Raw genomic sequence first — 25,490 nt, 5'->3', positions numbered from 1 at the left:
TTATTGTGATTCTCAAAAGCATTTCAAATGTCTGAATTTCAAACAAGCAATCCAAAACCCAGTAAAACAGCACTTTGGTGATAAATCTTTTTGTGAGGGAAACAAACACACCTACCATTTTATTTTGCTTGCCGTGTAAAGTATTTGAGAAATAAATAATAAAGCTGGCGGTGGCGGTAATGATTTACTCCAGACTAAAGTCACGCTCTTTAAAACACCACAGAAGAAGACCGGGTCGTGATGCGCACTCTCCGCCAATATGAAGGCACTCGAGGCAGTTTCTGCCTTTGATTTCACTAAATAAGCCTTGAGATTTTTACAAGTGCTTAATCCGCTAACTAGACTAAAGTAGATGCGTCACCGAAACAATATCCTGGGTGAGATTATTTTATTTTTTCATTCGCATGTTAGCAGGTACATCGCTGGTGTCGGCTTGAAGGCCGTGTGCTAAGATAAAACATGACACAGTTAACTTTAGCATTAGCCTAATTTTTCTCCTGTTTTCAAGCATGAGGTGAATTGAATAGCAACTCATTAATCGAATAAGTGTTTTTAAAATTTCCACATCGGTATGAAATATTGGAAGGCTCTAAGCAGAATAATAACCATGTAGTTAGCAAGGAACGTTAGCGACCCATAAGCTAGCCTGCTTTACAGCTCGCTTTAAATTAGCACCTAGCAGCTGCACAACAGAAAAATGCATCTGTTGATGTTTTGGAATGAGCGAACAATAGAAACCTCCTTAACTCCTTTAGTGTTACTCTGTCAAAGAGTCTGCTTTAAATTTTGCATTAGTGTCAGTCAAAATGATTATACTCAGGGAATGTAACAGTATTAAAAGGAAGATTTTTATTCTGTATTAGGTTGTAAATGTTAATGTATGGTGTTTCTGAGATCCAAAATGGGTCAACATTTAACACAAGGCACAACAAACATTCACAGAAATTGTTTTTTGTTAAGCTGTGATAATTTTTTCTCAGTGTTTTTCGTTTTTGCTATTTTTAACAAATAAGCGTTTTTAATCGTGAAGTTGCATTGTGCTGTGTTGTGTTTTGTATAAGCAGCAACAAAGTGCAGCATACTTATTCTTTTTAATTGCAAGTTATTCTGTTAATACATTGGATCTTTTGATGAACTTTCTACTTAACATCTTTACCAAAATCTTAAATGGTGTGTATTTTGTTTGATTGTTTTGACACTACAAAACTCAAAAAGCAGTGCTTGCTGTATTTTCAGTCCTGCAGAATGTCCAAGATCAGGCGGAAGGTAACAGTGGAAAATTCAAAAACCATATCTGACAGCAGCAGCAGCGGCAGCACCACAACCAGCAGCACCACCAACCCCACCACCCCCTCTCGGAGGCCCAGCGTGTTTGAAAGACTCGGTCCTAGCACTGGGAGTAATGCTGCTGATGTATGTGGGCTTCAAAGGCTTTAAAATCATGTATGATCATGTATGGCCATCTTTTGGAATTACCTTTAGGTTAATTTGTATTGTACATATCTTTTAGAGTCACTGTAGAAATTGGCTGAAAACTGGTAGCTGCAGTTACGGCAACACTTGTCGCTACACACATGGAACTCAGCCACGAGGCAAAGGATTTAGCTTTAATCGGTAAGACCTGCTCATGTGCTGTTGGAACCTTGATTGATTCTTGTTTTTCCGTCTGCATCAGATCAAATTTTTTTTTTTTTTTAAATCTTGTTTTTTTTTTCTCTCATGTTTGTTTAATGGAGCAGGTCGACAGAGAGACCCACAGGTGATCTGCGGGAGAGGATGAAGAATAAAAGACAAGATGTTGACCCGGAAAACCTGAAGAGAGACCTAGATGAGCCCACATCCCCCACAGTGAGAGTACGTTCTTTACTTTCTTGATGTGTCCTTTCAAAGTAACAATCTGTTGGCAGTTGATTTTGAATTACGTTGGGAGCACTGCTGACCCTGAATCTGCTGTTTATACTTTTAGTCAAAATAGCAAAAGAAGTAGAATGATTAAAATAAAGTATACATGGTGGTGATCTATCATTCATGTATGGTTTTCTATTCATAGCAGAGAGATTCCTCCAGAGGCCGGCACAGGGAAAAGGAGGATATAAAGATCACAAAGGAGCGTACCCCAGCCAGTGAGGAAGAGCCCACAGAGTGGGAAACCAATCGTGAAGGTACATAATTTTTAAATATATTTTTGTAGATGAGTTTATTTGAAGGCCATCAGTGTATACTTTAAACTTAGGTGGTTTCATGTTGTATAGCAGCATATGTTTTTTTTTTTTTTCCAACCTTCAGATTCTGATATTGGCGATTACGACTACGAGCTATCCCTGGAGATGAAGCGCCAGAAGATTCAACGAGAATTGATGAAACTAGAGCAGGAGAACCTGGAAAAGAGAGAAGAGATTGTAATCAAGAAAGATGAAACTCTCACAAAAAGTAGATCCACAGCCTTGCCAAAAGTACGAAATAACTTGCAGTGGGTTGCAAACAGAGTGACCACACACTTTTAGGAGAGTTTGTTTTCTTCTTTGAAGAAACTGCCAGTTAGAGCTACTTCTACGAAATCTTAAATTGAAATGTCATCTCTGTTTTTCAGGTCTCTCCTGAGCTGTTAAGCTCCAAAGAATCCCCACCATCTAGAAAGTCTAGCAACTCCCCAAAACACAAAAGTGGAACCAAAGGAGGAGGCTCTGGGAAGAAAGAGAAGAAGGCATCAGTGTCTTTAGGCGTTTCAGAAACAGTGAGGTAGGACGGTTTGGGGCAGGGGTCCAGAACCATTTTGCTTATACATGCAAACACAAATCTCTGCAGTGAAACTTAACTTTCTTTTTCCTTACTTGCACTGATATACCTGATATTTAGCAACTCTGTTTTTGTTTTGTTTATTTTTTCATGTTTCTCCTGTTTTTTGCATGTCAATCTTTATGTTTACTTCTGTAAACTCACACTCATAGACAAAAAACAATACATCAGAGCAAATGTATGAAGATGTATATGAATAAAGAACACAAATGATGTGTGCCCTCACCTCTTAGATCCTTATAGACTGAATTGTGTTTTTTAAATGGTACCCTGGTGAAAACAACACATGCCAACCACTGGCAACTCCAGATTTTTAATTTAGAAAAATGCTGTCCTGTCAATAGCACACATCTATATATCTTAGATCTGAAAGTTTCCATCCTACATTTCACACCATCTGCAGGGGAAAATCTGTTAAACCACTGGTTCCACCCATCCCTAGAAAGATGGCAAATGGTTACTCTGGACATCTTTTAGGATTAGCATCAGACTAAAAGCCAGAGCTAACTGAAAATAAAAAGTCAAATTGTATGCGCCTCAGAAAGACTGGTCAGCCCAGTTTCCATGGTTTCTGTAGTTTAGATATAAAATCGCTGATGTGATGCACTGCATCTGTTGCAAAGAAACCTGCCAAAACATGACTGTTGGCATTGTTTTTGTTGTTGCAGTGTTAGCATTCAGAATTCAAAGACTGCTTCTCAGAAATACCGTAATTAAATTAAACTGGTTCCTCTTTACTTAAGTGCTTTTAAATTCAAGTGTTTTTTCCTTTCATTTGTGTCTATTGTGACTGAATTGTGGTTAATGTTGGTATTTAATATAGATCATGAAATCAATGAAAGATGCTTTGGAAAACTTGGATGATCTTAAATTTTGTGATGTTACAAAATGAAAAAGGTAAATGCACATGTGCATCAAATTTAGTCTGGATCCCTGTGAAGGTTGATGTGAACAATAGAATGCTGAACATATTTGATTTAAGATGGGTCTTTAAGTATCACTCATTATATTTGTGTCTTTCTGAGTTGTATGATAAAATAAAATGGTCACTTTTGTTTTTCACCTCAGCAGGTCTTCAAAAGGAAGCCACAGTAAGAAGAAAGGGCCCCGTACCCCTAGTCCTCCTCCCCCTGTCCCTTTGGACCTTCCTGTGGTGGGGAAGAAACACAAAGGCAAGCACAAAAATAAGGAGAAGGCTGAGGAGAAGCAGAAGGAAGGGAAAGATCGTGGACGAGACACTGAAAAACATAAAGAGAAGAAGGAAAAGCGCAGGTACTCTCAGGAGCTTTTGTGGTTCTGGTCAGATGGAAAGTTTGGGTGAATTTGTACATGTTTTTTTTTTCCTTTAGCCCTTAATTTCACAAAGGTTTGGTCTTGTTTTTTTTCTATTTGTCGTTCACGGAAACAGGTTGTCATGTAAACTTCTGAAAGACGTAACACAAGTGACCTATTATTTCCACAAAGCAAAAAACGCAAATTGAATCGTGGAATTTGGCAAAAAAAGCAAAATCTGTTTTAAAAAATGCAGTATTGTGGAGTTTGCTCGTAAGGGGTGTGATCTGCTTTTCATAATAGTTTTTCACTGTTGGAGCCAAATGAACAAGAAAAGCAAGATGAGAGTCAAACGTATTCTGACCACTACAGCCCCCCCCGGTTGCAGGAATCAAGTCAGTGATGGCCAAGAGACCAACTGAAACACCAAAGTTGGCCAAGAAATGAAGAAATTCTATAATAGTGTCTCTAGGAAAAAAAAAATGTAAAAGCTGCCTCCATTTTTGGTGAAGCATTACCAACAAGGAGGAGTGTTGTTAGAAAACGTGAGCAGGCTCTTATGAAACTTGAGCCACAGCTGGCGGCTGTTATGTAGAAAATATCAGTTCTTGTCAATATAACTACTGAAGGACAGCTTGATAAGTGTTAAAAACAAAATAATAAAAGGGTGTTTATGGCATGAAGTTCAGCTAGAATAATCTGTATGTGAGCAGCCAGCTCATATACAGATTAGACTCTAATCGGCTCATATAGAGGCGATGTAGAGGGGTTAACAATGCTGGACTGATATGTTTATGACATTTATCTTCAAAAGCCCAGAGAAGATACTCCAACGCCAGTTTGTGGACTTTCTAGCGCTTTGAACACCGTGTAAACCTCTTTTAGTGGACAAAAGTTGTTCATTTAGTCCTTTAATCTTTTCAAGTTACGCTCAGTTCAGCTCTTCAAGATGCACTTGTAGTGGTGACCCTACCTACCACCTGTAGCGGCTCGGTTTGAAGCTGACTTAAGCTGTAATTTCTTTAGCACATCTTGTGTCAGTACCTTGTTCAACTTGTAAAGTTTTTTGTTGTTTTTTTAAATTTTTTTTAATCTAATTTTTTTACAGTTATCCTCAGCTGCCATCTTCATTTTATTTAATTTGTCGTTTCGTTTGCGTTTGTAGGGACCGATCAGACAGTTCCCACAAGGCCAAGCGAGCGTTTACATCAGATGACCATTCTGATAGCGTATCGTCTCCATCCAGGGATGTATCGCCCCCAGTCCGGAAGAAATCCACCTCTCCCAAAGTTTCTTCCCACAAGACCTCTGTACTTGCCTCCCCTTCTCACAGGTGTGAATATGCAGACTATATGTTTATTAAAACTAGTGAAGATGACTAACATAGAAGTTCATTCATTAAAAGCTGGACATAATGAGATGACGTTGTTTCTTACAGCAGGTCTCCTTCCCCTCCACACCACCAGCGCACTCCTACACCTCAACGCCACCACTCCCCTTCCTCCCACTCTGGTTCCTCTGCCCAGCGCCATTCTCCTTCTCCTCGACGGCGGCGTTCTTCTTCTCCTTCCTACCACCGAAGTTCCGTGGCTCACGCTTCCACCTCCTCGCCTCCGAGCTCCCGGCGCTCTCGATCCCCTCCGGCTTCCCACGATACCTCCCCACCCCATCGGCGGTCCGACAGATCGAGTCCTAGTCGGCGCCACTCTAGGGGCCGAGAGAGGAGTCGGGGTGACAGAGAGAGGACCCCGCCCAGCCAGGGTCGCAGACATGAGCGTAGAGATGGTTTGTTTGTTTTTTATCTGCAGCTTGTTGGAGGTTTCAACTGTGTTCAATTAAAAATCTTAAGCTTTGTGTCTCTTCCGCAAACAGAAAGTCGCAGCAAGCGAGACAAAGATGGTGTCCGTGATGATCGAGACTACGACTCCGAGCTGGTGTCTTCCCGGGACGTTCGAGATGACAGGGAGACCAGAGAGGGGCGCGAGCGACGCGACACCCGCGATCGAGCAAGAGAAACAACACGGGACTCTCGGGACAACCGTGATAACAGGGACGTGAAGGACTCGAGAGACGGCAGGACTGAGATGCGCTCCAGCCGAGAGTCGCTCGAACGCCGTGACCGTGAGCGGGAGAAAGAAAGAGAGCGTGAAAAGGAGAGGGAGAGAGAAAGGAGTGATGCATACAGGAAGGAGGATCCGGCTCAGGATGACAGGAATTATGGGAGAGGTCATGGACGTGACGATGGAGGTAGAACTGAAGGAAGGACGGAGAGCAGGACAGACAGAGCTGACAGGAATGGACGAGGACGAGGACGTGCTAATGAAGCCTCTGAAAAAGGTAAGCACTAATATTATGTTTGGCTTTTGTTTAATTTGTGTCAGAAAACAAACTTTTAAGAAGGTATATTGAACTTGTTAATGTGATTATGTAATATTTTTCCGCCAGGCTCGAACAGAAATTCTCGAAACTCCCAACTGGACAACAGCTACGATAACTGGGAAACACGGAGCAGTGGGGTGCGAGAACGAAGCGTCGAGAAGAGCACGGATCGGAGTGCCACTGAAAGAAGTTGTGAGAGGGGCTCAGACCGAGATCGCTATGAGACTGATAGACGAGAGCAGGCTAGGGACTCCTCCTATGACCGGAGGGGAGGACATGGAGAACGGGATCGCAGAGACAACCGAGAGAGGGGTAAGGCTGTCTTTAACCCTATTTCTTTTAAAAGTCTCTATTTGACCCCTTTAACAAAATATATGTATCAAATATGATACACATGGCATTAAAGGGTCAATATAAATTTTATTTCAATGCCATCAAAAAAGAATTTTCTGAGCTTTGGAGGATGTGAGCACAACTTGGGATGTATATGGGGATGCCTTATAGCAGTAATATACAAAGAAAATAAATCGATGTACAGTATGTAAGGGTTAAATGTATTTTCCACAACATTATGGTGTCACATGTTTTAGCTTTAGTTATTATGGTGGTGCAGTCCAGATCTGCAGGAAGAGGCTGCTTGCTTGTAATGGAGGGAAGAAATGGTTGCATGTGTAATTAATGGATAACCCATGCATGTTTTAACTGACTTTTGGTACCCTTTTTTCCCTCCAGACCAAAGAGGAGCTTCTCCAAACAGATACCAGGGGAGGTCAGAGGAGTCTGAAAGGGAGGAGAGAAGAGAGGAGCGCCGGACAGATAGATCTGAGGACAGACGAGACGACAGGGCCCGTGAGCGAGAGAGAGAGAGGGAGCGGGAAAGAGAGAAGGAAAAGGAGAGGGAGAGGGAAAAGGAGCGAGAGAAGGAGAGGGAGGCAGAGAGGGAGAGGGAGCGGGCCCGGGAGAGGGAGAGAGAGCGGGAACGAGAGAGGGAGCGAGAACGGGAGAGGGAGCGGGAGGAGCGGGAACGGGAAAGAGAGAGGAAGGAGAGGGAAAGAGAGAGGGAGCAACGGGAGCGGGAGAGGCAGCGGGAATGGGAGGAGCGAGAGAGAGGGCGTGAGGAGAGACGGGAGCGGAGAGAGGATGCCAGGGACGACCGGTCTGTTCGTGACTCCCGGGATGAACGCAAGATGAGGCACGTATGAGCGTTAACTTCTTCCTGGTGAAGCCCTTTAAAAACAACTGCAGAAGACCAAAGTGCTGTTCAGAAAACTACAAGCACAAAGAAAAAAAATCAAAACAATAAAATTAAATAAGACAAGTTAAAATATATATAAAAGCAAAATGTCAAAATTTTGAGAGTGTAAAAAAGACAAGGAAAACATGAGTTTAAAGAAGAGACTTAAAATCAAGTAAGGGGGAGGCCTGTCTGATAAGCAGAGGCAGATCCTTCCACAATCTGGGACGAGTAACAGCAAAGGCCCGATCTCCTCGGAGCTTACACTTTGTTGTCGGCACCATAAAGATCAGCTGATTTTAAAGAGCGGGAAGGTGCGTAAAGGTAAAGGAGCTCAGCGGGGTAGGGTGGTCCAAGACCATGGAGAGATTTAAAAACAAAATTATTACAGATGCTACTTAATATTTAAGATTTTTGATCCATTTATTTATTTTTATTGCTATAAAAATTATTTTTAAAAAGATTTTCCATTCATTAGTCATTTGCAGATGTCCTTGGCATGTTTGTGGTTAGTAATAAGCTTGATGGGAAAAGATTTTAGCTTCATGATTAGCAATCTTCCCTTTCCCTGTTCATTTTATGCCACTATCCATTTTAGATTAGTAAAATTAAAACCATTCCTTTGGCTCAAAACCAAAATGCCTACAACACTGCGGATGTTAGCTTTGCTACTAAATCTGAGATGATAATATTAGAATATGATTGCATAAAAAACTTTTAGTTATTCAATAAAGGCTGATAGTTGATGACTAGATGGTGTCAATAAACCAGAGCAGAAAGAGTCCAAATAGTGAAAAATGACAAGCAAATATTAATGTTTCTTTATTTAATTGCAGGGGTGCTTACCTTAATTAAAAGGATAAAAAAAAACCATTGAAATAATTACTTTCAGCTTGAATCCAGTCTTTATTTAAGAAATTTTTCAGTCATAAGTCTTTTATTTATTATTTATTTTAAATAATTATATATAAGTTCAGGCGTTAAGAGGTTATGAAAGTTAATTTTCACTTTTTCTATTTAAAAAAAACGCCTCTCAGTTAGTTGGGGAGAAAATCTTTCAGATCAGATTGCTGAATGAAGAGGTGAGCCTCACATTGAATCTCAGAAGTCTCGCTGCTTTTGGAATAACAGTCCGGTTTTTGTCTGCTTCTCCAGCCGTAAGAGGCCCAGGATGGAAAGCAGCCCAAGCCCCAAACCTTCCCCCAAGCGAACCACACGGGACTACAGCCCGGCGGACAGTGATGGCTACAATAGTCCTGAAGACAAAAGTGAGCGCCCGATTGGCAGAGGGCAGGCCAAGCTCCACCCACAGCCCCTCCTCCCCAGTCCAGTGTGTCCACCTCCATCTGACAGTAGGAAAATTCTTTTCAAAAAAGGACACACTCCTGCTTACTGGGGATTGCACCTTTTGTATAATGTGAACACACCTTTTGTAAACGTGCATGCACTGTTAATCGTTTTGAAGAATTAGTTAATTTTTTTCTTTTATTTTTCTGCATTTACTACTAGATACCACTGCAGATTGTCTAAATTACATATTAAAACCAAAGATAAATGTACAATTTTAAAAAATATGTCTTTTCTCAAATATTTGCCTGACAATTTGGTGTTTAAAAAAAACTGCATGTGACTTCACTATGTTCATGTTCAGATGGGGACAAGCATCGTCTGCTAAGCCAGGTGGTGAGACCCCAGGATCCTCTGTCACGGTCGCCATCGAGGGGCGCTACATCTGAGGAGAAGGCTGCTCACTGGAAAGATGAGGAGCGCAGGGGAGCTGGGGACAAAAGGGAAGCACGTAGTCGACACGACGACCTGGAGCCTCGTGTGGATCGAAGTAGAGGCGGAGAAAGACGGGGAGAGTACCCCTCAGATGTACCTTCAGACTCCCGGAGCAGAGGCAGAGACCAGCGCGAATCGACTCCACCATCGCTGCCTGCTGCCCTCACCACTACCAGTGAAGACAGAGACACTGCTGGTTCCCAGTCCCACGAGGAAGGCAAAAAAAAGACAAAGGCACAGAGGAAAGGTTTGAAAAAGGGTCGCAAAGATGAGGAGATTACGAGTGGTAACAGTATGGCTTCCGCAGGGGACCGTTTCAACCCTGAGCCTCCAGCTAGTGGATCTGGAGATGTGCCTCCACTTTTACACTCTCCCAGGAAAGGAGGCAAGAAGAAGGCGCTTGATCAAAAGAGGAAACGTTCACGAGAAGCAGACTCAGATGTGTCTGAGGAGGAGACCTCAGCTCATCAGCCACATAGTAAGAGGAAGAAAGGTCCTCGGACACCACCACCCTCAATGAGGCCTGATCACCATGGAATTAGAGGCACTGCCGAGCCTTCCCCAGTTCCCAAAATGGACAATTTCAGTGACTGGTCAGATGAGGAGGTGTCAGATCGAGGAGGTCCACTGGAAACACAAGCTCCCTTGGCTTCTGCTGAGAGGGCTCCAGCGGAACCTCTTAGGCGAGGTGGAGGCCCCAGGATGGGCAGGGAAAGGGAGAGGGTCAATCCACCACCTATTGCCCCTCTGCTTTCCCAAGACCCTCCAATTCTGCTGCAAACTATGACTCCACAGCCCCTTATGTCCAAGTCCCTGCTCCGCAAACCTCCCATGGAGCAGACAAGGAGCAGCAGCATGGGGAGCAACCAGAGCCGAACATCATCCAGACGTTTGCGTTCGCCTTCAAACGAGTCAGCTCACCGAGAAGACCCCCAGGGTCCACGACCACGCCGGGGCAGGCTGCAGGACACCAACTCCCGAGATCGGGAGAGAGAGAGAGAAAGGGAGCGAGAGAGGGAAAGAGAGAGAGAGCGGGAGAGGCCTATGGCAAATGATCCTCCAGGGGCTGAGAGGAAATCACGAATTGACCAGTTGAGGAGAGAAGAGCCAAGCCGCAGCACTTCATCAGGTAAATTTTATCAATCTGTTCCTGAACAACATTAAACCTCAGGATTTGAAGCTGCAAAGATAACAATGATAACTTTAATCAAAACCTAAAATCTTGCCTTACAGATCGCCAAGATTCCCGCAGCCACAGCTCAAGACGCAGCTCACCTGATTCTGAAAGGCAGGCAAGGTCCAGGTCCCGCGCTGGGTCCTATGATAGTCGAGAAAGGGAGCGAGACAGAGAGCCATTTGAGCGGGATCGAGATCGAAAGGATTTCCGACCTCAGCTGCAGCAGCAACAGCAGCAGCCCCTGCTTCTCCAACAGCCCCTGCAGCAACAGAGAGACTGGGAGCTGGAACCAAGGGACTGGCCAAGCAGGGGGCGGGAGCCCCTGCTGATGCGTCCTGGTCGGGAACCTCTCCTTAGGGAGAGGGACATCAGAGAGAGGGAACGCTTACTTCCTGAAGTAATCATCCAGCAGCACGAGAGGGAGCGGGACAGAGACGGTAGAGGTGAAAGAGTTGTGGATCGAGAGAGGGACAGGATAATGATGATGGACCTACCACCCCATGGAGACCCCAGGGCCTCAGGACAAAGGGAAATGAGGGGTGACCTTAGAGGAGACCTGCGAGGAGACATGATGAGGCAAGACAGGAATGACTATGAGCCTCTTCTGCCAAGAGAAGCCTTCAGTCCTCCAGAGCCTGAAAAACCGAGCAACAGTCACCATCTTATGGGAGACCAGCGGGAGCTGGAGAAGTCGGACAGCATCGATGGTAAGGCTACAAAAAAGATAGTTTTAAATTGCTGTGAGCAATTTTTTTCTTCATGGATTTAAATAAAATGGGGTGTGTTTTTTTTGTAGGAGATGATGATGATGATGATAATGATGATGATGATGATGGTGGTGATGGGAAAGAAGATGACCAGTCAGTTGCATCTGTTGGAGAGGAATATGAACCCATCAGTGATGATGAGCTGGATGAAATCTTGGCCGACAGCCAGAAGAAAGAAGATCAGCAAGAGGATGAGAAAATTACAGGTATCATTATATACACATATATGGATAATTTTTTGTGGATAATCAATACTAATAATAAAGATTAGAACATTAATTTGGGCTATCATCAGGATTTAGTTATTACATTAACCCATCAACAGGTCCTCTGGATGTGATTGACGTGGACTGGTCCAGCTTGATGCCCAAACAGAAACAAGAGCCCCGGGCGGCAGGGGCAGCCTTGCTCCGCTTTACCCCGGGGGCAGTGCTGCTCAGAGCAGGCATCTCCAAGAGACTTGCTGGCCCTGAACTCATGGAGCAAGTCAAAGAGGTGTGCAAGTCTGAGGTGGACGATTCCAAAGGTCTGTTTTGACATTATTACAATAAAACATTACAGTTCATGGCAATCAAATGTGGAATTTCTGAATTGATACCATAATGACATAGTTGTCTAATCAAATCATTTTTGATGGTTTTCTTGATAACATGTTTTCTGCATTTGTGCTAGAAATGTAAGCTATTTTAAATTCACTCTGATCCATCAATCTAAATTAGTGTTGGTATTATCCCACCAGATGTTGACAAGCTCTTTGAGCATGACCTGGGGGCTCTGAATATGGCAGCTTTGAATAGGCGGGTGGAGAGAGCAGGTTTGCTGAGCAACCTTGGGCCCTGCTGCAAGGCCCTCTGTGCTCGGAGAGACTTCGCCATCCGCCGGCAACTGTTAAAGAACGAGAAGGTAAATATCCAGTATTTTACCCTAAACAAAACTGTACACAACCCAAATTCCAGAAAAGTTGATACAAGCTATAAATTTAAAAGACCTTTAAGTCACATGAGCCAACGTTTTATTAACAACAGAACATACATAAATGTCTAAACTTAGAAATTTGACAATTTTATGCACTAAATGAGCTCATGTCAAATGTGGTATTGCTACAGGTCTCAAAATAGTCAGCAAGGGGGTGGGGGCTGAAAAAGCAAAAATGTTTAACTAGGCTAAATAAAACATCTAATTTTTGCTTTGCTAGAAAAACATGGACAAATTTGTGAAGGTCCCAATGGGCAAATGATGATCAACAACAGACATTTCAAAAACCACAAACAAAAGAACAAGAAAATATGATGAGGCATGTCTTGCCCTGGGTTTCACCAGTATAACTGGGGATTAAGGAAAAGACCACAGTGCGTCGAATATCTAAAAATATTAGCATCTGACAGTATGAAGCTACTTGGGGACTTCTCATCCTGAACACAAAGAAAATCATCTTCATTACCTCAGAAATAAACTAGTCAACTGTTGTAAATATCAGCTTTGTTTTACTAAAGCAACATCAGTCTTGACATTGTTGTGGTTGATAAAAAAGGGAACTATCATTTTGTGCATAAAACTGTCACAATTCTAGTTTAGACATGTTCTGTTGGCTCATGTGATTTGAAGATCTTTGAGTTTTAATTTTGTTCAAATTTAAAGAACGTCACAACTTCAATTTCTCCTGAATTTACCAAGTTAACGGTCATTAACACAAGCTAAACCTTCCTTTTATCAGGGCCTCTTCAAGCAGTACACTACTACACCCGGGGTAGACAACGAGTTGCTTCAGATGAGTATCCGCCTCTTCAAAAGGACCGTGGCTGGCCAGACTTCAGCCCCGGAAAGGTCTGAAAGTAGACCAGCACCAGCAGCCGAAGTTGCTGAAGCTGGTAGTAGTAAGCTAAACACACCCCAGCCAGAGGTGTGTGTGTCCTGAGAACTCAACAATGAAGTTGAATCGTTCCAAACATCTGACTTTGTTTCTCTCTGTCTTCTTTTTTTTTTTCCTACATAAAAACCTTTTTAGTCATGAGAGGGTTTAAAGAAGAACTGTCAAATTTGTGATTCTTAGTCACGCTTTACATATTTTGGGTAATCTGCAAGCTGTGTTTCTTAGGCTACTCAACATTCTAGCCTATGGACGTCTGTAATGTACCACGAGACATAAAATCCATCTGAAATGACTTCATGTTTTTGTGTATTGTCGTGTTTTTGAGCAGATTTTTAATCACCTGTTTCACTCATCTAACCAAGCTTAAATTACTGGTTTGTTTTTGTATGTTGTGCATTGGTTATTATAACTGTGCATTAAAATGGCTAGATGTTCATTTCTTTATTGGCTCTTTTGCTTTGTATGAAATGACTGTTCAGCCTTCAAATAATGTGACCATTGATGTTACTGCTGTTTTTGTTTACATCATACTACATGATTTCAGATCTATAGTATTGGCTGAAGTGTGTGTTTGACACACACCACAGAGATCCTGCAGGGACTATAGAACATTCCTCATGAATAAGCACTGCCAAACTATTCCATAAGTGAATGTAATTTGTTACAGCTGTTAGTCTGCGGACATGTCATTGTTTTGTGGTTGCTGTATTTGTTTTGAATTGTTTGGCACTGACTCTTTGATATGAACTGAAGAAAGTACAGAGCACCAGAACAGCAACACTGCTATGTGGATTTTCTGCCCTCACCACCCTGCGTTATCCATAAAGGAGCTAAAATGTTCTCCATACGAAAAGACAGTAAACTGCTTAGAGAAAATGGATCTGAACTTTTCCTTTCTATGTTTAGCAGATGGATCACGTGAGTTCTTGCATTGCTGGATAAAGTGCAGCTTAAGGATATGGTACTGTCAGAACTTGTAGTTTATTATAAGCAATTTGAAAAGGTTTTGTTTTCTGTGAGTGCTGGAACACAATTTCAACAGAGAAACCAGAATGTGGAAAATACTCTAGAGCGCTAGACTCAACATGACTCAACATTACCCCACTCACATCCATCCAACTGTGACATGATATTCAAAACATTAAAGACTTGGAGCAACTGGGCTCTGATGAAGCCAACTATTTCTCATCCTGTCCTCACATATGTTGGAAAACGCATTAAAGGAAAACATTTTTTTTTAACTTGATTTAAAATGTACAAATAAAATCTGGTTTAATGCTGTATTTTTCTACTGTAAAATAAATAAGAGAATTACATTCTTTAACTGTGATGAAATTTGGACAATGAAGACCTAAAGAGACAAAGTATTGTGATAGTTTAAGGTTGAAGACCTTCACAAGAAGCTAACTTGTGCCTTCTATGGCAATCCCCAAAATTTTACAAACAGCTGCTGTAGAGTTGTGGAATCTACATTTGATGACTGTGTCCTATTTCCATAAAGTAAATCTGCATTTTGCATAGAGATCTCATAAAGTTTTACAAATTATGAGATTAAACATACTGGAAATTATTTAAAGACTTGCAGGACACTCAGGGTCAAGATTGTTCAAGTATGTAATATATTTGCAATGGCAAATTACATTATGTTATAAATATTAATTCAACAGCAATAAGTTGAGTATTTTGAATTGAAACTTTGTTTATTTAGTTTGATATATATTTTTTTATATTTTTATTTATTTTTAGCTAAGTAAGCCCACATATTATTGGTAAGTTCGGTCTAGCAGATCAAACGCTAGAAAACGCGGAACCCGTTTCCCTTGTAGTTGTTTCTAGTTCCCATTCTTTGAAACGGACTTGTTTCCTTTACCCACAATCCTCTTCTCTAGCTCCTTCCTTCCGACTTCCGCCTCAGCTACGAGCCGAGGTGAGTATAATTTTCGGCAAAATAATTTCCACAATCTATTGCCATCCTTAGTTGTTCAAGCCACAACTGATAACACAAATGCTGTAAATATGTGTACAAGCATTCTATTATATGTTTCGTTGTGTTTTCAATGTGTCCAGCGTCTTTTAAGTAGATTAAACGACAAGAAGTTGCAGTGGTTAGGCCGATGTGGCTTAAGATAGCATGGCTGCTTGCAGCTCGTTTCTCTGAGCTAGAAGTGTAGTTGGGAGTATGAAAGGCAAAGCACCGGCTTTAGACTATATTGTTAGTGTTAAATTAAGTGTTTATTGTTTTTTGCCATCTAGTTGGAATGCCATAAATGTATCAGTTAAATAGCTTTATGCTAATGCTAAACGTTTGTTTAAAGAAGCTGTAGTATGTCCACATAGGTTTAAATGACTATCGTTACAGTAAAGAAGCTGTATATAGCTATATATGTATATATAAAACAGCAAGCCAGTGTCGCTAATATTATGTAAATAATTTGGCCCTAGAATGCATATGTAACAGGTATGCATATTGTTCTTAGATGGCCCCAACCAAGAAAGGAGAGAAAAAGAAGGGGCGTTCAGCCATCAACGAGGTGGTGACCAGAGAGTACACCATCAATGTCCACAAGCGTATTCATGGAGTGTGAGTAGTACAAAAACATGCAGAATATGAAAACACATTTTGTTCAGGGTCTTTGATGTATCGCACTAACAAACTCCATCACCTGTCACTGATCTCCAATCCATGCAGTTTTCAGTAATAAATAGGTCAAACATTACTCTACATATACCATATTCTGCACATGGTATACGATCCAGGAGCACTTATTAGAAACTGACACTTCCATTCTCACATTTCTGTTTATCACTTAACTCTATATGAGCTCTGAAGTGCCTATGTTTTGTTTTTGTTGTTGTATATATTTTTTTTTTAACACCTCCAGACAATTGTGTTTTGTAAACAGTTTTTGGTCATTACGACTTATAAGTCGGTTTACAGTATAATATATTGCTTCAGAACAACACCTAGTCTGATCTGAACAGGAGTGGAGGGAAAAAAACGTAAGTGACAGGGTGTGTACATAATCTTTAAAAGAAACAAATTGGTTTGTTCACTGCTGGGCTATTGGTTCTGTAGCTCCAAAGCTGAGATGGTATGTGGGAAAAGATCTTTTTTTTTTTTTTTTTTTTTTTATAATACTTATAAATGTTGTCAGGCACTTCTGTACACAAGTCACAAGTTTCCACAGTGCAATGTTCATACTTGTGCTTGTTCACACAGTGATAATCAGCTAAACTTACCTGTCTTTAGGATGTTATCTGTGCATTTGAAAATAAAAGAAAACCGTATCGGGTACCAAAAGCAAGTAAATGCAAGTCCTGCCATGCTGTAGAGACGTGTTCATTTGGTGGACATACTAATACACATTTAACAGGGGTCGTGTGGTATCTGGAAATGGTTTACTGGGGTGTTGGGATACAGTAAAAAGCAGTAGCACCTCGCCTGTAATAGTCTTTGATGGCTGTTTAAATGATTAACACTGGAATTGATTCACTGTTTATGATTTAACAGTGATGTCTTTTTGCAGGAGTTTCAAGAAAAGGGCTCCTCGCGCCATCAAGGAGATCCGCAAGTTTGCCGTGAAGGAGATGGGAACTCCTGATGTCCGCATTGACACTCGCCTCAACAAGGCAGTGTGGAGCAAGGGTATCAGGTGGGATAAAGTTTTTGATATTGATTTCAGAGAGACACCCAGACAATCCAGGGGAAGGGTTTTCTTTGGGTTTTATGGGCTAGCTAGTATTGCATAAGGTTCTTTTCTTTCGTATGTTTGTGTTATGGAATCATTGTCTTTTATATAGAGGGGCTGAGGTGTGTTAACTGCCAACTCCTGAATTTAATGAGTTGTTGACTGTCCAGTAGCACTAGCATGTGGGGAAGTGAACGTGACAAAAGTAAACTAACCCAACTGTGAGCTCAGTTTTTGTTAGTGGGATGCTGAATGCAATGTAGAAAAATTGACTTGTTCACTCATCAAATATAATTTCTGCACCCTAAAAATTCATGTATTTTCTTTTTTTAATCTGAAAGTTGTTTGATAAATAAACTACAATTAGAGGGTTTGTTAAATTCTTGGTTTAAAGTGTTGTCAGTTCTGTCAGCAAGAAAACAAATTTTTAAAGAGGAAAACACTGCATACCCATATTACTGTATGCATAAGTTAATTATCTATTTTTTAATTTTACATGCTGTAAATGGTATGTTCAAAACATGCCAAGTTATTAGTATACCTGAACTGTTCAGCATCTGAACAGGGACTTCTGTTAAAAATTGTAACTAAGACTGGGATATAATGGCACTAAATTATGCTATGTATTTTAGTATACCAGCCTAAAGCAAAGGTGCTAGAATTAGCTCTTGGAGACTGGTAATTCCTTCAATTCACATGTCATTCTTTTAATTGTTCGGTCAAGATGGCTGCACGTTTGTGCTCTCCACTGATAGCACATCTGTATGTTCTTCTGACTTGAGCTAGTAAATTTAAGCTTGTTTTGTTTAAGCCCCGTCAAAACTATGGTATGACATTAGGTTGTGCAACTCATTACGAACTCATTGCTCCCTAAATAATGATTTTGTCGCAGGGAATGCACAAAAGACACGTGTCAGTTCCCACCCTCACTTTATTCATGTCTTTAGAGTTTGAATTTTGACAGCTTTTCTTAAACTCATGTAAATGTATAAATGTGTAAACATGTGGCTGACGTGATGCAAATCAAATTTCAGACGTGTCTGACAATAAAGGTGTATCAAATCTTTTCAGCTGTGGCAATTCATCAAACATCTTTCATTTAGTAAAGTCTATAACTGGTGTGTTTTCCAGGAATGTGCCGTACAGAATACGCGTACGGCTGTCCAGGAAGCGTAATGAGGACGAGGATTCTCCCAACAAACTGTACACCCTGGTCACATACGTTCCTGTAACCACATGCAAAGGTGAATATGATCTTTTAAAAAGTTATGTAATCCAGTGTTTCCCCTACGTTAACTCAGCTGGCCACCACGGCTATATAGTTAGCACCACACCTTCAAAATGCAGAGAAATAAATTATTTCACATGCACAGCATTAAAATGTCTTAATTGAACCAGCATTGCCGCCTCCAGAAGCGCAGCAGTGGTAGGTTTCTCTGCTCTGCTGTCAGACATCTGCTCTGCACATGAATGCAGAGTCCATTGAGGGGTAGCTGCAGATAAGTTGCTTTAGATTTTGCAAGTTGAGTAGACAATCCAGTACGGTGTTTCCAAAAGGGGTGTGCATGAAAACGGAGTACCGTGAGCGTGTAAGGAATACGAGCACATAAAGTAGTGCCCACCAGTGAAAACACACACGATGAGGCATTTCTGCAAGCCTGTCCATCCACTATGTACACATGTGGACCAATGTCCTCCCAGCGGTGACCAGCAAGCTCTCAGATCTGTCACTGCTCCCTGAAAAACAGTCCTTGCTCGCTCAACACACTTGAAGTGGAGACAGTGGTTAGTGTGTCTTATCCTCTGATTGGTTGGTTTCCGGCTGACAACAGAGCTAATGTCAGAAAGAATTTCTTTAAAGTGTTAACACATAAATAAACAACGATGAGCATGTGTGTAAAGAGCAATTCCACTGAATTCTTGGGAACATAGACCACATTAGACCCTCACCTGTAAAGTGCCCTCCCACCACCACAGCTACAAAATTTTGTAGGGGAAATACTGTGTTTCCTATGAAAGCATTGAATACATTTTATTAAATCATTCTTCTTTTCTGTCCAACAGGTCTGCAGACAGTCAATGTCGATGAAAACTAAGTTTGTCCCTTCTGTGAGTGGAATAAATGGAAATAAAAGAAACTCTTGTCTTGGCTTTATTTCTTTGGTGGCACAAAACTGGTGGTTTAGATCCAAATTTTAACAAGGTTCACATGCAGCAGACATGCTGGCATCCTTAATGGTGTTTAAATGTAGCACTGTCATAATTGATAAATTATTAAGACTGCATAATTTCACTTTTTGTATCTCTATTAAGGAGGTTATGTTGAAATTTTGCCCCCTTTTCCCCCCAACTCTTAGGAAGTCATCTTTGTGAAGACACTGTAGCATCCATAAGGCTGTTAGAGGCTATATAATTTTATAAGTAAAGAATGATTATGGTAAAAACTTGCTTTGACCCCAAATGCTCAGAAAAAAGAATATTCATATATGTGTGTGTACATAATAGTAGTTTAAATGGTTTATTATGCTGCTTAAAGAACTGGTATTAATCCAGTTCTTTTGAGTATCAAGGACTTTATTTTTATTTTTTTATCTGATCTTGAATAAATGGTGAATGTGCCTGGATTGGACGGATTGTCTAAACGCGTTGTCAGTTTATAAGACGACCTATTTGGGAGATATCAGCAACAACTGCGATGACACTAAGCAGCCGCTAGGAGGAGCTGCTCACTTCACCATCAGTCGGATGCGAGTCGAAGACAGCCTAGATGGCACCGTCCATCATTTACTCAAGAGTTTCTACAGCTGTGAAGTTGCTGTAACTTAACAAGAGGGTGAGATAAAGGACATTTATGCGCGTTGCTTATCTTATTAGATTTCTTTTTTTTTTTATAAACCTCATCGAACCAAATTAACATTATCGTAATTATGTGATGGCAGTCTGGAAGGGACAGGCATGGCTAGCTGGTTGGCTAACTGACCAGTTAGCTAGCCGCATAAGTTGCATTTGAATTGTAGCTACCTTTGTAAAATTGCTATTTGATTTCTAGCTAAATTAGATAAACTGAAATCAATACTGCTTTCCGTTAACTAGCGTAGGCTTTACCATCAGCCAGTCTGTCACGTAGATAACGTGACGTTAGCCGTTATATTTGATACGAGTTCAGAAATTGGAGATGCTTATAGTCAACATATTAGTGTTAGCAACATTATTTCCTTTATGATGTCCAGGTGGGAGCGTCACTATCCTTTTCCATGGCCGTGGGCTGATATGCGAAGCTATGCGGCACCACTGGCTGCTCCTCGGGGCTTGCGGCTGGGTCTTGCTGATCTTGATCTTTGTTAGAAACCTGATCAGCATCAGAGCTGTAGATGGTGAGTTGATCTTTATTTAGCTGACGACACCAAGCTGCTACAGAAATGGACATGCGAAACATTGTGATGTTTCTTTTAAGTATTCACGCATTTTCAGCAACCTTAAAAGTTTTAGAGTCCAGTTTTATCTTATTTAGATTAAACACATAACAACTGCCTCAGTGTTTTATGTATTCTCAGATTATGGGGAAAGACCTGGTCAGAGTTGGACAGTACCAGGCACCAAGGTGGTAAAACCCATTCCTGCATCCAACCCAGAAAAACAACTTCCAAAACCAACACATCAGGTGACAATTGACTGATTACACATCTTAATTTGAAACATTTTTTTTCTTCTCTGCAGAAACACCAACATGATAAATCAAATCTGTCCCTCACTAATGTGTTGCTTGTGTATCTCAGTCCTCAGTGGTCCCTACAGCGTCAGATTGGCAGGCAGTTGCCGAGAAGCGAATTGAGCTGCTGTCAGGCGTGTGTAAAAACAGCAGCCTCAGGAATCTGACTCATGTCTCCATCAGCAAATTCGTCCTCGACCGCATCTTTGTCTGTGATAAGCACAAGATCCTGTTCTGTCAGACGCCTAAAGTGGGCAACACACAATGGAAGAAGGTTCTCATTGTGCTCAATGGTGGGTATGGATTAGATGATGCATGTTTACCTAAATGATAATGGATTAAATGGTAAACACAGTTCTGTTTTACAATATATTATTAACTAGGTAAGTTTAGCCACTTGATGTTTGTATTGTTGCTGGCAGGAGCTTTCTCTAATGTGGAGGAGATCCCTGAAAGCCTTGTCCATGATCATGAGAAGAATGGCCTACCTCGGCTCTCATCACTCACTCCACAGGAAATCACTCACAGGTGGGTTTAAACAAGACATATTGTGACAAAACATTTATTCTAAAAGAGGCAAGGAACATCCTAAATCTTTGCCCCACGTCTCCACAGATTAAGCACCTACTTTAAATTTTTCATCGTGAGAGATCCCTTTGAGCGACTGATTTCTGCATTCAAGGACAAGTTTGTGAAGAACCCTCGCTTTGAGCCCTGGTACAAGCACGACATCGCTCCAGCAATTATCCGGAAATACCGCAAGAGCCACCGCGACAGTGACTTTGCCGCCTCTGGTTTGCACTTTGAGGACTTTGTCCGCTACTTGGGTGACGTGGAAGGCCGCCGGCGTATGGACCAGCAGTTTGGTGAGCACATTATCCACTGGATAACTTATGCAGAGTTGTGTGCACCTTGCGAAATACACTACAGCCTGGTCGGTCACCACGAGACACTGGAACAGGATGCTCCCCACATCCTCAAAGCGGCAGGCATTGAACAGTTGGTGTCTTATCCTGACATTCCTCCAGGCATCACTCACTACAATAGGACCAAGGTGGAGCGTTACTTCTCAGGCATCAGCAAACGGGACATCAAGCGCCTCTATGCACGTTACCAGGGAGACTTCCATCTGTTTGGTTACCCAAGCCCAGACTTCTTATTGAACTAAAATAAATAACACCGATTAAAACAAGTTTTCATGAAAGAAATACACCACGCTGTGGTGTATTGTAGCTACCAGAGTGCCACAGAATGGCAGAAGGGTACACTTTCTATCATATATTTAATGTTATTTCTGAATTATCCTCTGTAATTATTTACACTAAGATGTATTATCTGTAACGCCAGGGATGCAGGCCTATAATCCTGTTGTGTAGCTGTTAAAATGCACTGTTTGGGTCATTTCTGGAGGCTATGAGTGATGTTACATGTTTCCTTTCTGTACATCTTGCTATAAGGTCAAATGCAAGCAGAGATTCTGCATCAGGGACAAAGAAAGCAGGACAAGGAGACATTAAAAATGAACACTGGTATTTTTTGTGGAAGTCTTTAAGAGATGCAGTGCAGCATTAACTTTTTACATTTTTACCATTAATCTTTCCTTCAGATGAGACATATTAATGTTTCTTAAAACAGGAAGTTCTTAGAGATAGCAGTAAAAGTAGTAAGAGTGTAGTTCTGTTTACTAAAACTGAAGATGACTCCATGTATGTAGCTGTTATCGCTACTGGAATGTTGATAGAAATTGGCTTGATTTTTCTATGAAAAAAAGATGTACTGTGTAGATGTTCTTAACATAATTTGCAATTCAACATTTATGTTGCTATTTATAATATTCATAACTTGCTGACAGGTGGCCCAAACAGAGTCTGAACCTTAAGACGGCCTTCTTAACTGCAGCCACTCTTGGATAGGTGGTTGTGTTATCATGAAGGTGTGTGTGCAGTGACTTAGTTTTGTTTCCCAAAAGGCCGTTTTGAAAGTTTTTATGTTGTGCTTTCATGAATTGTTTGGATTCTTCTGTCCATTTAACAAGTTGTTTTTGCCAAAAAATAAATTAAAACTGTTTAAACTATCCTTGTTTATTATTTAAAGCCTTGGCTGCTCCTTTTCCATGCCTGTACTGGAATTTTTGGCCACTCCTCTTATGCAACAGTCTCCAGCTCTTCTAGGTTTGGAGTCTTCCTTTCCCTCGCTCTACATTCTGGATGGCTACCTGCAATTATGTCCAGAAGAGAGTAAAACAAAAACTACAGGTAAGCTTTTGCATAGGCTAGCCGAATTTTGTTGTCTTGGAGTCTGAATCCTTCTACGTCAGTGTCTGCCTTGAGATATTTGCACCACAGTTGCTCAGATTCATCAGGATGAAGGTGATTCTTGGAAAAGAGAAAAATGTACTGGATTTTCAGCTGTCATGATCTAAAATCTATAACCAAAATGGTTAAGAATTGATCAACCAAGTACAAAATTTGGGGTTATTTTCCATTCTACATTGCAAATCATCTGCCTCCATCTAACCCCATCATCTGCATTCTCCTCTTCCTACACCATCTAACTTCACGTCACCTTTCACTACATCCACAATCTCCCTTTTGGTCTTTATCTAGGCTACCTGTCTGGTGCCTCCAACCTCAGCATCCTTCTTCCCATCTATTCACTATCCCTCTTTTGTACAATACCCAAACCCTTTTAGCCTTGCCTCTCTGACTGTTGCCAAAACATGTCTCCTGATTTACTCGTTCCCGATCCTATCCATCCTTGACACTCCAATATAGAGAATTGGTAGTATTAAACATCCACAAGGTGGCAGTAATGTATTTAAAATATGAGCATCCTCAAACCTTGCTGAACCCTAGATCTAAATACCACCACTCAGGCTTGTTGCTGTGACATTTGAACTGCAGGTATAGAAGCAAAACAAACACATCACAGTCACACGTCAGCAGCAAACTTCTTATCACGAGCTGCAGGGCAGGATCTACACTTGCGGTGTCAAATATCCACGCTTGCCTCTTGGCAGATTGATTTAAGTTGATTTGCTGAGCTTTAGTTAAGTATCTTAAGTTTTACACTGTGAAAGCATTGTGTTCACATGCTCATGTTTGCGTTTCTCTCCACTGTCAGGCATCTTTCATGCTGTCTGACTGGTTTGTCCAGTCTTGTCATTTGCATGTTGAAGTCAAAGTTTGTTTAAGCGACAGATAAGCTTTCTCTGTTTGGACATTTCATGGAGATATTATAAAAACTAAGGCACAGCAGATCCAGGGCATGTGTAAGTTGTATAGGCAATATCATGTGGCATAGATATGCAACTATCTAATGTATGAAGAGAAAGATGCATAGGGGGTTAAAGTAGATTAATAAAAATAGCAACTTTTGGTCCACTGTTCACAGGGGTTTGCAAACTCTAAGGGCTGTGCATTGATCTGCAGGCTTTGTAACTTGGGCTGATTGGTATTTCAGAAGGAGCGTGCAATAAATCAAATGCAAATCACCACTGCTTAACACTTAAATGCAATAGAACTGATTGCCCCCCTCCCCTGATCAATTTAATCCTAGACTCCACTAAAGTGTCCACTGTACAAACACAGCATCACTCCTGAGACGGTTCACCTGCCACACCCATGATTACCAATATTGACACTGAGGTCTCAACATGCGCATGTCCATATGGATGCTGAAAGGAGGGGGGTGGGGGGCTTCCACGCTCCTGTCTGCCACTGCTTCATCCGACCCACAGCTTGTGTGGATTGTGTAAACGCCGGTGTGCAGGGTGATGGTGGTTAGGTGGGTCAGAGATGAACCGTGTATGATTATCACGGCATCCACGCTTTTTATGTCGAGGCCCAGCCCCGTTCTTTCTGTCTGTAGCAGACCGGCTTCCTGTGTTTGTGCGGTTCTCCAGCAAAACTGCGCAAAGTCAGACAGACGCAGGCAAGAGGAGAGCGGAAGTGAGATAGCTTTCCCTTCGGCGTTAAAGTAAAGATGACGTCACTTTGGACATTGCAAAGACGAGATCATTTAACAATGAAAAGATGCAAAACAATCAAAGCTGTACCCCCAAATATTCCAAATTTTAAACAAACAGAATTGCAAATATAATCAAATTACAAATTTGGCACAAAAACTTTACAATTATATCCAAAATGATCACAAACATACTCAGGATGGTTGTCTCAAAATGAGACATGAAGTAACCAAGATGAGGCATTAAACCACCCAAATTTGATGTATATTGAATAATTTTAGACAAAAGGATGCAAACAATATAAAAAACAAAATGACAAATATCCTAAATTACTTATGAACAAAATGGCTACAAATAAAGCAAAAAGTACGAGAATCTTTGTTTAGTTGATTATTTCTCCCCTATAATAATAACAAATACCCTTAAAAAAACATGGATCAACTATAAATTATTTTTTTATTTTATTTTTTAAATCTTTAATTGTGTCAGGGACAATGTAAAATAATATCAAACTCAGACCAGACTGAGTAGAGATGCCCTGCACCAGATGATAATATTCTATTTAGTTTCCATCCTGTGGCAGGCAAGAGAGGAGATTCAAGAAGATTCAAATGTAGACATAAAAAATAGAATTTGTAAAATGATTGTAAAAAGGATTAGAAATAGATACTCAAAACACATTACAAACACATGTTTGGCATGAGGTGCAAACTCATACAGTGTCAAGAAAGCTAATTTCATACAGTGCAAAAATGCTATTGATTGTGACACAAATACTTTATAAAATAAATAGGTGTCACAATTGATGAATTAAGATACAATTAAGTCACTGTTGACTAGTTTAATTT

The 25,490-nt window shown here is 41.0% G+C and overlaps 3 protein-coding genes across 8 annotated transcripts; all 3 read left to right on the top strand.

Annotated features, from left to right (window-relative positions):
- The first annotated feature begins 224 nt into the window (after positions 1-224).
- zc3h13 (zinc finger CCCH-type containing 13) lies at positions 225-14,558 on the top strand. Of its 6 annotated transcripts, none has more exons than XM_041978906.1 (20): positions 225-377; positions 1,237-1,413; positions 1,511-1,614; positions 1,740-1,854; positions 2,051-2,162; positions 2,287-2,453; positions 2,591-2,739; positions 3,865-4,068; positions 5,234-5,401; positions 5,510-5,853; positions 5,941-6,405; positions 6,514-6,759; positions 7,180-7,639; positions 8,837-8,949; positions 9,333-10,592; positions 10,697-11,347; positions 11,437-11,613; positions 11,733-11,933; positions 12,147-12,310; positions 13,122-14,558. In XM_041978906.1, the coding sequence occupies exons 2-20, from the start codon at positions 1,246-1,248 to the stop codon at positions 13,320-13,322; spliced, it is 5,469 nt and encodes a 1,822-aa protein (XP_041834840.1). In that variant the 5' UTR covers positions 225-377; positions 1,237-1,245; the 3' UTR covers positions 13,323-14,558. The 6 variants fall into 6 exon arrangements, with proteins under 6 accessions (XP_041834840.1, XP_041834836.1, XP_041834839.1 ...); XM_041978902.1 differs by having other exon boundaries at positions 5,507-5,853; XM_041978905.1 differs by having other exon boundaries at positions 1,737-1,854; positions 2,054-2,162; positions 5,507-5,853.
- A 550-nt stretch (positions 14,559-15,108) lies between these two features.
- rpl31 (ribosomal protein L31) lies at positions 15,109-19,104 on the top strand. Its single transcript, XM_041978245.1, has 5 exons — positions 15,109-15,204; positions 15,755-15,858; positions 16,805-16,930; positions 18,098-18,210; positions 19,031-19,104. The coding sequence occupies exons 2-5, from the start codon at positions 15,755-15,757 to the stop codon at positions 19,060-19,062; spliced, it is 375 nt and encodes a 124-aa protein (XP_041834179.1). The 5' UTR covers positions 15,109-15,204; the 3' UTR covers positions 19,063-19,104.
- A 594-nt stretch (positions 19,105-19,698) lies between these two features.
- On the top strand, positions 19,699-22,725 carry chst10 (carbohydrate sulfotransferase 10). Its single transcript, XM_041978244.1, has 6 exons — positions 19,699-19,799; positions 20,197-20,340; positions 20,521-20,627; positions 20,743-20,968; positions 21,098-21,203; positions 21,291-22,725. The coding sequence occupies exons 2-6, from the start codon at positions 20,247-20,249 to the stop codon at positions 21,841-21,843; spliced, it is 1,086 nt and encodes a 361-aa protein (XP_041834178.1). The 5' UTR covers positions 19,699-19,799; positions 20,197-20,246; the 3' UTR covers positions 21,844-22,725.
- The last annotated feature ends 2,765 nt before the right edge of the window (positions 22,726-25,490 follow it).

Source organism: Melanotaenia boesemani, chromosome 24, assembly GCF_017639745.1.
Source record: "Melanotaenia boesemani isolate fMelBoe1 chromosome 24, fMelBoe1.pri, whole genome shotgun sequence".
Classification (NCBI taxonomy): Eukaryota; Metazoa; Chordata; class Actinopteri; order Atheriniformes; family Melanotaeniidae; genus Melanotaenia; species Melanotaenia boesemani.
This window is presented reverse-complemented; position numbering and strand designations above follow the sequence as displayed.

Coding starts and splice junctions, on each gene's coding strand:
- zc3h13 (XM_041978900.1), top strand. CDS start 1,246: ATGTCCAAGATCAGGCGGAAGGTAACAGTGGAAAATTCAAAAACCATA. Junction 1,414..1,510: donor CTGGGAGTAATGCTGCTGAT/GTATGTGGGCTT, acceptor CATATCTTTTAG/AGTCACTGTAGAAATTGGCT. Junction 2,454..2,590: donor GATCCACAGCCTTGCCAAAA/GTACGAAATAAC, acceptor TCTGTTTTTCAG/GTCTCTCCTGAGCTGTTAAG.
- rpl31 (XM_041978245.1), top strand. CDS start 15,755: ATGGCCCCAACCAAGAAAGGAGAGAAAAAGAAGGGGCGTTCAGCCATC. Junction 15,859..16,804: donor CACAAGCGTATTCATGGAGT/GTGAGTAGTACA, acceptor GTCTTTTTGCAG/GAGTTTCAAGAAAAGGGCTC. Junction 16,931..18,097: donor GTGTGGAGCAAGGGTATCAG/GTGGGATAAAGT, acceptor TGTGTTTTCCAG/GAATGTGCCGTACAGAATAC.
- chst10 (XM_041978244.1), top strand. CDS start 20,247: ATGCGGCACCACTGGCTGCTCCTCGGGGCTTGCGGCTGGGTCTTGCTG. Junction 20,341..20,520: donor CAGCATCAGAGCTGTAGATG/GTGAGTTGATCT, acceptor ATGTATTCTCAG/ATTATGGGGAAAGACCTGGT. Junction 20,969..21,097: donor GGTTCTCATTGTGCTCAATG/GTGGGTATGGAT, acceptor TGTTGCTGGCAG/GAGCTTTCTCTAATGTGGAG.